Source organism: Meriones unguiculatus, chromosome 7 (genome assembly GCF_030254825.1).
Source record: "Meriones unguiculatus strain TT.TT164.6M chromosome 7, Bangor_MerUng_6.1, whole genome shotgun sequence".
Classification (NCBI taxonomy): domain Eukaryota; kingdom Metazoa; phylum Chordata; class Mammalia; order Rodentia; family Muridae; genus Meriones; species Meriones unguiculatus.
In genome coordinates, this window is record NC_083355.1 from 105,042,114 (window position 1) to 105,057,758 (window position 15,645).

General features: G+C 48.3%; 1 protein-coding gene across 7 annotated transcripts in view; it reads right to left on the minus strand.

Annotated features, from left to right (window-relative positions):
- The window catches only part of Foxn3 (forkhead box N3), a 369,982-nt gene that overhangs the window by 87,193 nt on the left and 267,144 nt on the right, over positions 1–15,645 (minus strand). For all 7 annotated transcript variants that reach the window (XM_060388027.1, XM_060388030.1, XM_060388023.1 and 4 more), the window contains one exon: positions 8,716–8,780. In XM_060388027.1, coding sequence (XP_060244010.1) covers positions 8,716–8,780 — 65 coding nt within the window. The remainder of the gene's footprint in view (positions 1–8,715; positions 8,781–15,645) is intronic.

Below are 15,645 nucleotides of genomic sequence, written 5' to 3' on the forward strand. Positions count from 1 at the left end.
TCCGATTACACGTGTGAGTCAGTCCACACGGGCCACAACAGAAACTCGTTCCCAGGAGCAATTCATCCCCAGATTGTTGTGAAGTAAGAGGCTGGCGGGCAGGGCTTGAGAACGACACCCCGATTTGACCCAGAATGGTTCTTTGTACTGGTCCCTATTAAGACCTCATCACAATCTTGCTTGGTATGATCAAGGTGCTGGTTTAGAGTCTCTGGTGGCAAATGTCACCACAGCAGGAACTTACACTTCTAAGTTCATGCCTATAATTGGTGTCCAATCAGAATCAGATCACCTGAGCACGCCCCAGAAAGACCCCGAGTTTGACGGAGATACAAGGGCACACTTCAGGAATTCAGCACTTGAGAGGCTGAGAGAGGAGGATCAGAAGTATCAGTCCAGCCTTGACTACATAAGGAGCCCCAAGCCCAACAAAATAAAAACACACAATCCATAGGCTAAGAAGGACTAACTGATGTATGCTTCAGTGGCTGTTGGGTCAGGGCCAGGTCCACTGGGACCCTTCCTCAAGGATGGCTAGCAACTGATATCCATCATTCTCCACCCCTTTTTACTGAAACTGACCATTGTGGATGTTGGGGTCTGGTTTTATCCTGGCATAACCCAGGAAACTAAAGGGAAGAACAAGACATTCAGATCACATCTACACCTCCAGCCCTGCCCAGTAGAGTCTTCTCTCTGTTACATTTCTGCAGGATCATGTCAAGACTGGCACAGGATGTTCTCAGGAAGAGAGTCTGAGCCTTTCCCTGTCACAATACAGCAGAGACTGAAAGGAGCCTTAAAGATCCCTACAGGCATACCTAAGTCGAACCGGGAACAGTGCTTGTTGCCGCTGCTGTTATGTGAAGCTGAAGGTGCTGACCACCTTAGGAAGCAGCAGGACTTCGCACAGATGCTACCGTCAACACAATAAATTCTCTGCGCACACATTGCCTTTAATTCTCACCCGTTTCATGAAGTTAAACTGGGCAGAGAACAGAGGCTTGAACCAATCAGGTGAGCTGCCCAAGGGCACCCGTCTGGGGGTCACCCCGAAGTTCCATTTATGCTCTCCCACCCCCATCTCACTGAGACCTCTGGAGTGAGGGCATGAGTGTCTACAATTGAAGCACCTACTAAGGACCAGGGATGCTACACACATCATCATCAGTCCTCCTCTCCGTTAAGGCAATTCTGCAAGACTATTGCTTTGCCATTTTGTAGAAGAGGAGAGGATCCAAGAATCCCTTTTCAGTCCTGTGGCAATTGGGCAGAAGGGCAAGGTATGGACACAGGACCCCTTTGTTGAGACTGGAGATCTGCCCTCTGCCTGAATGCTGTCCTCTACTAAGACCAGCTGGAAGATAGCAAACAGTATGGAGAGCCTGCCAGGATTTCTGCTGGAGGTTACAAGGGCCACCGGGAGTAATGATCTCTGTAAGACTTTCACTTAAGCATCTGGGCCACAGACACATTTGTGCACATGAGTGTAGGCACACATCCCAATCGTGTGTGTGATGGCACAGAGGTGAAAACCCTGCAGTCGACCTCTTGGCAAGGGCTTGGGAAGGAAACCAGGAGCAGACAGAGCACAAACCTGGCTTTGGAAGCTTACGGGGTAGGGGTTGGGGGTGGGGGCGGTGATCCTAAGTCCACTTCTGAAACCATCGCGTGAACAGTTTGCTCAGAACACATCCTAAAAGCTTCATTGTTCTTATGGCTTTTGGTGATTTTACAAAACTGTGTCTGGACCTCCAACCTCGCGGTTCCACAGAGCTTCAGGGGAATGGCTCTTCCTTTCCTTGTACTTAAAAGCCTGGGCTCTTTGGTAGACACAAGCTCTGCGTGGCACAGGATGCAAAGCTGTTTCATCTCTACATTTCGCTATCTTGTTACAGATATAATTTAATGGATTAGAAACCATTTCTAAATGCTATGCAACCTATAAGGAAGCACTCCTACTGGTGCACTTAGTGTAACGTTACGTCCGTAAGAAGAATTCGCATCCAGTAAGAGCATCGCTCAGTGGTAGGGGTTGTGCAGTGTGTTAGCCTTTCAGTGGCTAATTCTAGGATTTCCCTTTTCCTATCCAGTCTTTAAAAGTCATGAAGTGTATGTCGGGTGGTTGGCTCAGTAGGTCAAGTTTTTTGCTGTGCAAGTATGAGGATCTGAATTCAAACCCCAGGACCCCAGTAAAAACCAGCTGTATGGTGCACATGGTTGTAACTGAGGCTCCTACCAGGGCGGAGAAGCAGAGGTAGAGGCAGAGGATCCTGGAAGCTCCCAGGCCAGAGAGCCTGGAAGAGGAGGTCCTCTGCTCTCCACACTTGGGCCATAGCATGGGCGACACACACACACACACACACACACACACACACACACACACACAGGAAGTGGGGAAGCAGGTGCCTTGACTCTGGTAAACGCTTTCAATTTCATGTCCTCAGCCTTGCTGGCAGCAACTTCTAGCTCAGCAGTCTGCTCCCAGGGCCACCTTCTCAGAGAGCAATATGAGACTTTCATGAAGACAGGTGTTAGAGACAGGGGCCCAGAGGGTAGCTAAGGTTAGGGTCAAGCAGGAAAATGCAGGATATGTAAGTCAGGGTGCTTTAGACTGCATGGCAGGCCACAGACACTGGAGATGGTGGGTCAGCTGGAGTCACAAGGGTGGGGGCGTGTGTGACTCAGCCCTTGCCTGGCTTCAAGCCACCTCACATCAACTGGGCATGGTAACATACACCTGTAGTCCCAGCACTTGAGAGACAAGGAAAGATTAGAAGGCCAAGGTCACCCTTGGCTACACTGCATGTCTGAAGCTGACCTGCACTACCTAAGACCTGTCTTTCCAAAATAAATAAGTTAACGGACCAACGAAGATCAAAACAAACTAACGGCCTCTTTGAAAACCACATTTCCTCGTTATTTTTTAATGAGCATAAGAACATGTTTTAAAGCACACACAAAAAAATTAGTGAAACCCAAGAGCACCCCTTTAACCTCACCTCTGTAAATGGACCAGCAAGACAAGCACTGAGGTTCCAAAAAAATCTTTACACACTCCAGGCCAAAAAGACAAACAATGCCGAAGAAAAAAAGGGCTCCTCCTTCAAACCCAAAGTCTATCCTGGGCCAAGGAGAGCAGAAGGCAGCAAGCACTGGAGGGCAAATGTAAACAGGGGCCATCCCCTTTCTGTTAGTGCTGAGTTTTTTAATGGGTGTGCCCAGGGGCAAGAAGCCGATTTATGCAAGAGGTGAATGTCCTTCTTTGCACAGTGGACAAAAGAGTCAGCTTGTGGAAGGGATGAAAGACGGCAGAAAGCCCAGGGCGAGCTGCAGCAAGGGAAAGAGATGGGGGTGGGGGTGGGGGGACACAATAAAACCTGAGATGGGCCATTGAATGAGAGAGCTGAGTGTCCTGGACCAAACAGCAGTCCCCAAATCCTGCTAGTGTCAGTGAAGAGAGGCTGGTGGGGCTGACGCTCAGAATGGAAATGGGGAAGAATGGGAGATACAGGCAATGAGCAGGTGGTTGGATCATTAATGACAATGGCTTAGGAAAGGATTAGTGCTCGTCTTGAGTGAATTCATAGGGGAGAGAGCTGCCTAGCCCCTCCCTCTGGGATGGTAGTGGAGGCCTGGCAGTTAAAAGCACTGGTAGCTCTTGCAGATGACCGGGTTTGGTTCCCAGTGCAACCATCTGTAGCTCCAGTTCCAGGAACCGCCCTCTTCTGGCCTCCCCCGGTACTACACACATGTGGTACACATTAACACATCCACACACCTAAAATTAAAAAAAAAATGCTTTAAATGTCTTTTTCTGGCTTCCTGTCCCATCATGTGACCTTTTTTCTGCGTGTTCCTATCACTGTGATGACACTGTCATGAAGCCCTTGTCAGAGGAAGAATCACAAGAGCTGATATACCTTATACTTTCAGATGGTGAGCAAACTCATTTCCTGATACTTTATCCTGCTTCAGCTATTTTGCTATACCAATGGAAATCAGACTAATACCAGGGTTAAGCCACTTGCTTAGGAAGCCAAGCCGAGACCTGTTTCTAGGTTGTCCGAATCTATAATACATTTGCCTCACGACAAGCTGTGAGAGCTTTGAAAACGGCCATGTTTGATGACTGATTGTCCAGAGAGTCGGCAAAAACACTCTGCCCATCTTCTTGGATCCAGAGCATGGTGGGCTGAAGGTAACAACACTTTTTTCATTGCTCTTCTGGATCTACTGTTTTTAGGAAAGTTGTTAGGAATGGATTGAGCTGGAATTCAGGGAGGAAACTGTTCCAGAGGGACATTCCTTTAATTTACAGAGAATTAAAAATAGAGGTTGGGTTTCCAATCCATCTTGAGCACAACCGTGGAGTTTACTGAGAACCAGAGCCTGGAGATCTGACTCAAAATCTGAGTTTTTGTGAGATGAAGCGAAAGGGCATTCCCTCATCTACCTGCTGGTAACGCACAGCCAAGCTACAGCAGGGAAGGAGGGCTGCAGAGGTCGGGTGGGAAGAGCACCTTCACTAAGCCAGCCCAAGACACGGAAAACCTGTCCCCCAGAGCACCATCTTCACACATGGCCTACGGACGGCACGTGCACTTGGGTGCACAGAAACAGCACGTGTCATGAGGTAGAACCAGTCTCCTCTCCCCCGTTTGCCATTGGGCTTGTGGCAGCTTAATCCTGCTCCATGCACTGAAAATGCCGCTAAGGATTTCTTTCCGTTTCATTTGCTCATCCTCTGGGCTGTCAGCAGCCAAGGAGGAAAAACCTGTTGTGTGTGATGGGGGACTTTGATTCATTCACGGCATGCTAGGGACACAGATTTGGTAATGATTTATTTTGATAGTTATTTGGTGATAATAGTGGCCCAGTGCTAGCCAGAGTTAAGAAGGAAGGTGAGGAGAAACCAGAGAAGGCAGGCTGTCAGGCTGCTGACTGGGAAGGTCTGAGAAAGAGTTCTCAGTGCTGCCAACAGCTGGCTTCTTAGAGCAGGCCAGGCCTTCGATAAGTCTGACCACAAGCTGGACTGAGCGGCTGAGGGACAGGCCCTGGGCCTCCCTGGAACAGCTCCAGCCTGACACAAATGGAGAGAGAAGCTCAGGGGTAGCACAGTGTGGATGGGTGCGGGAGGTGCTTCTCTCGGAACAAAACAAGTTCAGGGGCTGTCAGGCCTGCGAAGAACAAAGGACTAGAAAGGGCAGCAGGGAAGGTCAGGCCCAGCTTGTACCACATTGCAGCAGAGGGCAAGGAGCTACTAAGGTTGGCAGGTGGGGTCAGGTGGGGAGATGGTGGGCTGTCTCATCTCCTTTTAGGGTGAGAGCATCAGAGGCCAGATGAAGGGGCAGTCCAGGGTGAGAAATATCCTTAATTATGAGACCCAGACTCATTAAAATAATTGAAGCCATGGTGACCTTTAAATGAAATAACCGAAATCTAAGTTTGTAACAGTTGGTGGTGGGTGGAAAAAGGAAAATCCTTAAGAAGACTTTACTATTTTCACTAAGGAAATAAGACATCACTAAGCTTACGTGATGGTGTGTTATTATAGTAAATCCAAACACACTGGCAGTGTAACACAGACAACTCAAAGACACGGGGTCTGCTGGAGACACCTGTCAGCTGGCCACTCCTGCACGCCTCCGAGTAAGCCCCACTTGTGTTTAGATGTGCCCCGGGTCCCTTGTTAGACAACAGGCTTGTCCCCTTGTGAGGCTCTGCTTGGTTTCTATTGTTTTAAAAAAAAAAACCTGAAGGGCTCTCCAGTCCGCTGAAACTGTCAGAATACTGAAATCGTTTCTCACAGCCTAAACAGCATTCAGAATAAACACTGTGAATTGATGAAATGACCAATTATGTGAAGTAGGCTTGCCTGGCGTAAGCCAAACCAAATCTTCCCCCATTATCCTCAAGCCGAGGTGATTCAGCAGCCCAGCCTGCCTGGGATTTTGAACCAAAAGTCGGCGCCACACTTGAGGTCCAAGCAAGACCCTGAGCATTTCCAGCTAATTTTTCCTCTTAGTTTTATGCTAGAAAATACCAACATTCAACCGCTCACAGGCCAAACAACTATCAGACGACTGAAGGCAGTTCCCTGTTGTAACTACTATCTCACTCTGGCCTCAGCATCATTTCGGCTTTTTCACTTCCATGTATTTCCCCTTAGAACATCACATTACAGTCAGTCCCCTGACTGCGGTTTGTTTTTGTTTTCAGCTTTATGACGGTGCGAAAGCCACATGCCTTTGGGAGGAAGTGTCCTTGAAGACCCAGGCGTGGTGACTGCACACCCGTAATCCCAGAAGAACAGGAAATTGGATGTTATCCTTCCACATAGCAACTCTGAACCAGCCTGAGTTACATGGGACTATCTCCAAAAGGTAAGGGAAAAAGAAAAGAAACTGTCTTTTCAATACTGATCCTTCCTAGGCAAGGCATATAGGGCTTTGACTTCTTAGGACGCTGGGCAGTAATGACCAGGCGAAACTGCAAAGGTCACTTGTTGACAAGGACAAACGGCTGGCACTTTACGGTGACTCGTGCTGTTAAGTGCACCGTGCAGTAGGAGAAGACCTGGACCTTCTGCTTTCCGTGGTTCACTTGGATATAGACAAGGAGCACCTGCCATGGCCCAGGCAGGCCCCACATGTCATGAACTCTTGTAGTTTTCCTCTTGGCAAAGGCACATCTATGAAATTACACACACACACACACACACACACGCACGCACGCACGCACGCACGCACACACACACACTTTTTCTGTTTTGAGTCCTTGCTCATGTGTTACTTCCCCCAGGAAGTGATATCCCTCTTCTCCAAACTCCTACCAGAAAGTAAGCCTCCTCTTCTGGACACCCCTAGAGGCCCCGAAGGAGAAGAAAAGGTCATTTGGGAAGATGCCCTTGAAGCCTGAAAGAAAATCTTTTCAGGGTAGAGGGGTTCTCAAGAACTCAAGATAGGTAGGGCAAAATGATGAAAACATGACAGAAATAAATGTAAGCCCATCCCTGCCCACACTCCCAAACTCAGATTTGATTCTTATGGTTTTCAAATGGACAATATAGATGACTGACAGACATATACACCCACACACATTATAGTCAACTCAATGTAGATTCCATATACATCTGAAACCTTTATGAGTTTAGTTCCCAGCGTATAAGGAATTATGAAAATTTTAAATCATGAAGAAGAAAAAAAAAAAAAAAAGACACATCCACCCATAAAACAACCCACAGCACTCAGCAGCTTTAGGCATTATCAACTCTCTCCATGGTTCATTGTGTCATGGGTACAAACAAAAAAACCTGACTCCCCACAGAGTAATCTTACCTAATGTAGAACAGAATGGATTGAATTCTGCAAGAAAGAGCTCTAGGCAAACAAAATCCCAATTCTAAAAATAATCCAAAGGTGAACGATACCCACACCATTACTATAGCCAAGAAGAGACGCTGGTGACTCTGAAACTCACTAGAGAAAACTCAAAGAATGATTCAATCGCAGTTTCCAACCTTGGGGACTGTGTGCTAACTTCTCTTTCCTTAGACATTTAGGGTACCAACGATGTCTATGAGAGTAGAATCCACCCAGCTCTATCTGTAGCACGGGAGTTACATCGAAACCCTCCTGCTCCTAATTTCACATACTATTAAAAAGCATGAATCCGCACGGCCCATGGAACAAGAACCCTATCTCCCACCATTGCTGGGACTACTGCGGAGAGCCCATGATAGATGTCTCATCTTGACCGTCAACGTATGTTATATGACTCCTTCATGCACATGCATGCTTCTGTGTATCCTTTTACAGGACATGCTTAACAGGGCTTCCAATCCCTCCTCCCACAACAGCCCAGTCCTGAAGCTCTTGGACATTCCTGTCCACCTGTTTTCAGTGTCTGTGCCTCCCTGTCACCCCCAACTCCTGGATAATCAACACAGACTTGGAGGGGACATCAACAACCCTAAAATGTGAAGGCTGGGTCATCCACGGAGCAGACATCCTCAACACCCAAAGCCCAAAAGTGGCTTCTGAAAGAACTGGGCACACATCATCATAGTTTTCTTTTTCTTTTCTGTATAGCCTTGGCTGTCCTGACTCCCTTTGTAGACCAGGCTGGCCAAGCTTCATCACTGTTTTCAACCATCCATTCTTCACCTTTGTCGTTGCAAAGCAATGTAACAGCAATACCAGAGGTGACAGGCAGTTTGCATCCCGTGAGGGGGAGCTAGCACAGGCAGCTGAGGATGGGCGGCGACACTGTCGACAGTGTCCCCCAGCAGACGACTCTGGGGACAAATGAGGAGTGCCCAGAACACCAGAACAAACTGCAGCCAACCTTCCAGATACACAGGAATGTTAGGAGACAGCAGGAAACAAATGTATCTCCAAGATACAAGTATCAAAACCAAATCAAACCAGCCTTCATCGTGTCAAGTATCAGAAACACGTGACAGCTTGCTTTCATCAGCCCGGCTGTACTACTGTCATGCTGTTCCGACTCCACCAACACAACAGTCCTGGGACAGAGGTCCTGTTTCAACTCTCAATTCAATGCAGCCAAGACACTTGAGCAGGAAGAAAGAAGTGAGCAATCAAGACCCAAGGCAGACAGTCACAGCCCTCCAGAGAGCGCTCCTGGCTGACCATGCACCGAGGAAGAAGGAAGGAGACGCGGGAGCAGGAGGCGCTCCGAGACACCTACCTTGAAGCAGGGCTCCATTTCTCTTGAAGAAGGTACTGCCCGGCCAGATGGGTGGACCTGATGTGCTGGAAGAGAACACAGATGTGCATGAGGCTTTGAGAGCTGGGATCTCCTCGCTCCCCAGCAGCCCTTCCCTGGCAGACCCCTTCCTCGAACTTCACAGGTGCTGGCCTGGAAACATTTCCCTAGGTGTGCTTTAAAAACAATTAGGTTAAAAACAGGCTTTCTGGTCCCTGAGGCGAAACCATCTGTGCGAGAGTTCCGGTTATCATCCTGGCCAGGGTCACACCTGGCCACCGAGACGTCCACAGGCAACCAGCAAACACTTGTGGTTCGCTGATCTGATTAGATGATAGCACTGAGCACAGAATGCTTGCTCACCTGCTTGTGAGCTCATGGGTGCACGTGGCTAACAGGTCTTGTCCCTGTCTTGTGACTGACCAGGGCCACGGCCACTTCCTGGCTACACATCAAAACTTGTCTTCTATATGCCTGAGCTGGCTTTCCTTGTTATCTCTCTCAACCAAATTCTCTTTGCACAGATGTGACCTTGATCCATTCCCACCCTCCCTGTTGCTTTGCATCTTGTTTTCAATTTCTTGTCTTAAATTGTTGCGCTCTGTACCCCATAAAACACTCTGTGGACGCACTGACACCCACATTCTAGTAGCAGCAGAAGCAAGAACACCCCATGAGGTCGATATATCACTCAGGCGCTCACTGAATTTGTAGATGAGCATTTTCACTGTCTTAAGACAGTCGGTGAAGAACTTTATAGCTGCCCAATCTTAGTGAAAAACCCTTCGAGTGGAAAGAGGGTTATCCTCAATCAAGGACTGGCTCAAGATTAATTTTAGAAAGCCGTCAATTCACAATGTTAGCACATCCAACCCAAGAGGCAATTTAAATTACTCTCACCAAAATAGTATGTGGCAAATGATGTTGGTGACCGCAAGCATCAATCATATTCAACCTAACAAATTAAAACTGGCCAGAGAAATATATCTTGAAATCCATCAGACAGACAGACAGAAGCACACTTGAACACACGCGATCACGCACACGCGCGCGCGCGCACACACACACACACACACACACACTCTCATGCTCGCCCCTGAATGAATACAAGAATGCTTTAGTAGTCAGCTGGAGTCTGGTTATGAAGGATAGCAACGCTGTTAACATGGAAGGGAGATGCCAGTGGCATTCTGCCTGCAAGAATTTCATTACCAGAGGTACAAATATTGTCATAGCTATGGGGACACGGCACATGATTGAGGAGAAGTTAGGAAATGTTATTAAATAGCATGATAATGTCAGAAGCGCTTGCTAACACAGGCACCTCGTGTTTTACCGCACTTCACTCTCATATACTTGCTATGTTTCAGGTTGTCTTTGCCCTTTCCTTTTTCTATGAATTACAGGTTTGAACACCCTGTGTGCAGCAACTGTATCGGCACCAGTGTCCTCCGTTCCAATAATCCTTTGCATTCTTTAGCAACAAAGGAGCTTTAAGCTGAGGTTTGAACATCAAGCCCAACAGACTGTACATACACCATGTTAAATGTAACTCTCTCTATATAGAGTTACTCTGTACAGATATCGTGTTAAATGTAACTCTTATGTGTACCGGGCAACCAAAAGATGGTGTTGCTTACTTCAGCGTAGCACCTGCTCTCTTGTGGAGGTCTGAGCAGAACCTGCAGATAAGAACATGTTTGGGGAACTCCAGTGCTCACACACTTGCTGTTTTATTTTGCTTTGGACCCACTATATTAAAAGTGAGTGGGCGTGTTCCCTGTCGCCCAGATTCTCAGCCCTGGAGGCGCACAGGACGATCACAGACCCTGCTGGAGGTGCAGGACAGTGGTGGCAAGCTGACTCCTCTCCCCTGTGGCTCCTTTGAGGCTCAGTCAGGAAGAACAAGGTATGTGAAGGTCTTTAAGCTGGCCTTTAGCCGCCCCCGCACGTCCCCGGAGCCCTACCACCTTATCTCTATAATAAAGCAGGAACCGGCGGGCCGGCTGCTGCCAATACTCAACCGGCTGATTCATAAAGATATTTAAAAACCGAGGGCTTCATTATACAGAGGAGTTCGTTGCTTCTGGAGAATTCAATAATTGAGTATTACTGCAGAAGCCTGGATATCCAGCTTACTGCCACCCAAATCGCCTTTTTATCCTGACCCTGATTTGGCAGACAACCGAGTAGACACCCGGGATGGAGCAAACTCGGGGAGCTGAGGTCAGATAAACCCAGTGGTTTTAGATAAGGAAAATTCTCTGTATGATGGAGATCTACCGGAGGATTTCTATAGCGCCCCTTTTAACACCTTAAGTCACTCATCAGTATTCTGTGGTCACTGGGCTCTGCTGTCCCTCTGGTGTGTCCTGGAGTGATGGAGGGAAGTGTGGCCCAGCATACTGCCTGCAATGGCCCCTGGCTATCAATACTTGCTGCACTCAAAGAGTAGGTGTGGTGCGGTGTGTGTGTGTGCATACATGTAAATGGTGTGCCTGTAGAGAGAGTGTGAGAGTGTGTGTGTGTGTGTGTGTGTGTGTGTGTGTGTGTGTGTGTAGCAGTTAAGAGAGCTGGACGTTCCATCTTGATAGCTGCAAAGCTTTGGAGCACCAAGTGCCATATTCCGTAGGCTCCTTTTAGCTTTTCCCTCAAAATGACATCATCTGACTGTTAGGGATTTGAGGACTTATCAAGCACCTACTGAGAACTGCTTTTGGTGCAACGAAAGACTGGGAAGAAGAAGGGGGAAACTAATAAAAGTCCTATCTGTGACCCCGAAGAACTTGCTGTCAGACTTTCCTCTGAGGCCATCCAGAGAGACAAGGAATGCCTGTAGGGAGGCTAATGGCCCTGGCTCCAGCTGCACTCTCAAAAAGCACAAACTTGATTTTCACTCCTACAGCTGGAGACATCCCTGGCTGATTGGCCTTGAGAGCTCATAGTTAAAAATACATCCAAACGAATTTACTTCAAAATGCATATTAACTACAACCATTCCAAGAAGATGGTGGTGTGATGCTTGTAGCTCCTACCCCCTTTTCAAATCAAGAGTGGAGGGGAAGGGTGGTTGACACATGCTAAGAACAGGCTCCTGAACCTTGTCCTGTAAATCCGAGAGGCTGCTGAGTGTTGTCACTTTCATGCAGAATGGCCAGGAAGCACCCGGAACTGAGTGAATTTTGGTCATCTCACCATGGTTCCCACACGTCTGATCACTGGGATAGCACGTGGTCGCCTGACAAGCCCAACAGTCTTCCCTGATCCTGCGTGGCAGGCAGGGCAGGGGTCACCATTCCACAGGTGAGCAACCACGGTCCTGGGAGGTCAGGGGACTGTGAGCAGCCCTGGGCTTCCAGAGTGCCTGCCTCCTGTCCTTGCTCATCTTCCGGGTTGCCCTTTCCCGCCCTTCCCATACAGAGAACTAGCAGCCACCCTTCCCCACGGAAGGTCTTTTGTTAGGAATCTCTTCCTAGGCAAAAGTCCTGGCCTGGGGACAGCAATCTGACTAACTGTTTGTGAAAAGACATCAGGCCCCTATTAGCAAAAACAATACCAGGCCCGCACTGCAAATGTCTCATTTCAATAATGTGCTAACGGTGACCTTCAGCACTATCAGCCATTCCAACTCGGTGACAAAGGATTGCGGCCAACAGGTTAAGAGGGTCTTGCCTGCCAAAAAGTCTGTCCCTGAACCAGCATTTTGCAACACTGCTCTGCTGCACGCTGAGCCCAGAGCAGAACCAACAAAACCCCGGAGTGGAACACTATCTCCCCAATAGCACACCATGTGTCCCCAAGAGGCCCACAGCACTCAATCACTCCCGGGCCTCGTGCTCTTTTCTTCACCCTCAAGAGGATTCTGGGAGTCAACAGGTGATAAGAGCCCCGAGGTAGGTCTTGGAATCATGATACGGTCTGTCAGATGTCCGCCCTCTGTACGTGAGCTTCAGTCACTGTGAAATTGGGACATCGTATGAACCCAAAGTTCAGGCAGTTCTGAAAGGACCCCCTCCTATATTCAGCAGTCTGGATGTTTTATGAGCCCCATAACAAGCCAGCAGTGAAGATCATGTTTTTCTAAGGTCCAAGATGCCAAGCATGAACTATAGACCACAAAGAACAGGATGCTTCAAACGTGGAGGGCAAGTGAAGGAATGCTAAACGAATGAAGCCGGCAGAGGGGACCACGCTCTCAGGGTGTGCTTCCATGAGGTCTCCGGGGAAGTTGCTCAGAGACAAAGCAGGAAGGCATGGTGAGGGGTGGTGTGTGGACAGTGGGCACTGAACGGGCAGAGTTTTGGCTTTGCGAGATGGACAGTTCTGGAGACTGGCCACACAATGACGCCAGTGCTCTTTACATTACAGTGCGGCACACTTTAAAAAAATGGCCGAGACAGTACGTTTTAGGTTACATTTGTTTTACCAAGGTTATAAAAACTGAGAGTCGGGGAGAAAGCACTGGGTGGTGTGGAGGGAGACACAGGGGGCTCTGGAATGGAAGCCTGGAGTGTTAGGCAGGAGGACGGGGCCAATTCACACTCCATCTGACTTTCCCCTGCTGTTCACCAAAATGGCCCACAGCACACTGAAAGGCTGGTTCAGCTCCCTTCAGTCCTCTGGGGGACCTGAGCTTGACTACCCTTCAAGCAGCTTGGCAGGGATTCCTGTTACACCCCATCGCTAGAAAGGGTGTATGAAGGAATCTTCAGGATTTGTACATCCACCATTGAACATTTTGCTAGGAATAAAACAGAGTACACACAAGTACACACACACACACACACACACACACACACACACACATGACTTCATCGGTTGCACAACAGGGGCCACTAGTACAGGCAGTATGCTAGGCCAAGCATGCCTCCACCACCTGAGGAGAAAGAATGGAAACCAACCAACAAAACAATGCATGTTGGAATTCTACCCCTTTAAACTAACTGTGGCTAGATCGCCAGGAAGATAACAGGAGCAGAGAACATACCTAAGACCCTACCACAACCCCTGAGAGAAAGATGTTAATTAAGCCTCTGAAATGTGGAATGGTGGGATCCATTAGGGGGGCCTGGGCAGATAGACAGACACAGAAGTTGGGGGTAACAAATCACCCCAACTGTCAGGGAAGCATCCCTTGGGGTATGATCAATTATCTGCAAGTCTCAGGACTCCTTCCACACTCGAGGGTCACTGCAGAAGAGTGAATGGAAAGATAGTAAGAGCCAGAGGTAGCAGAGAGCTGCCGCAAAACTATTTGCTGGACATATTTGCTGTGACTGTGTGCACAAGACCAAGCCAGCCAGAACCCCAGTGTGGCTTAGGGGATGAATCATGAAGTCCCTAGAAACCAAAGGGCTACTGCAATTGATGGCTGCTAGAGAAGAAAGAATAATTTTCTTCGGACGTGTGGCCTCTGAGAGGCTGCTGTGGACAGTTCTGCACCCCTGCACTGCAGGCAGCACTAAGTGAGCAGGCTCAGGGGCCTACAAAAATAAAGAGCACATGAAGCTGGGAGTGAAAAGCCGTGAGGGAATAGAAGAGGAGCTGGAGGGGAGGCAACGGGGGAGGAAGTTTAATCAAGACACATTATATAGCTGGGCATGTTGGCACACACTTGTAATCCCAGCACTCAGGGAGGCAGAGGCAAGTGGACCTCTGCAAGTTTGAGGGCAGCCTAGTCTACAATGTGAGTCCAGGACAGCCAGAGCTACACAGAAAAACCCTGTCTCAAAAAACCAAAACCAAATCAACCAACCAAACAAACAAAACAATGACAACAAAAACATTATCAGCATGTATGAATTATCAAACAATAAAAACGATTTTAAGAAAATCAAACTTACTGAAACATGACCTGGGAAGGGGGTGAATAAAATGGGAGTGTCTGGGGTTAAAGGGGGATCCCAGAAAGCAGTTGGTCCTATCTGAGGTGGGGTGAACAGCGCAGATGTGAACAGCACACAGGATAAAATGCAGCGTCTAACATTTCAGGTCTTCTAACTTGCCCAAGCCTGAACTCTCTGCTTGCAAACTTTGGGGTAACTGATCATCTGCAGCACATAAGAGCAAAATGAGGTAAGGGTGTCAAAGAGACATGTTCTGTAAAGGGCAAAAGTCCCCTTTGTAGTCCTGATTCCAAGAAACCTGCTGTTTGGAGTTCAAGGACATACTAGGCCACACGGTGACACCTGAGCCAGTTATAGCTTGGTGCCAATACTTCCTGAAGCACTCTGGGCTCTCTGAACCTGGATCTTTTCTGCATTCCTGTGACAGGTGAGGGTGATCCTTATCTTTTCCTGAAGGATGCTGAGAGCTTCCAAACGCAACTGTTCCTCAGTCTAGACACAACCAATAGTTTTAAGACATCAATGGCTAAAGAAACAGCATCTGAGACGACGACTCCTCCTCCTCCTAAGAAACTTAAAACCAGACAGATGGGAACCTCCCAGGGCTGGCAACTGTTGCGAGGTTTACAACTGTCAGGAGGCAATCACTGAAGGGATCAGACAACCACCGTCTGGGACCCCAGAAAGGCTAAGCAATAGAGTGGCAAGATTCTCTGAGGGCAAAACACTGATCACAGAAATGGGATGGCTTTGTATCTAAGCAAGTTCGGGGTCACTGGAGACTCCCACAGCCAGCCTACAGATAGGCCTGTGTACTCATGACCACCCATGCCCTTGTACACTGGGCCTGAGATGCCTGTTTGCAAACAACATCAGTGATACCAGCTCTGGGGCAAATGGACTTGATATTTTATTCAAATCAAATAGCTGGCCTGCTTTCCACTGTCAATTAAAGTTTTGGGAGGGAGGGAATGGCGATGGGAGAGAAGGAGGGAACAGGGAGGGAAGAAGTTAGAAAGGAAGCAAAGAAGGAAGAAGGGAAGGAAGGAAGGAAGGAAGGAAGGAA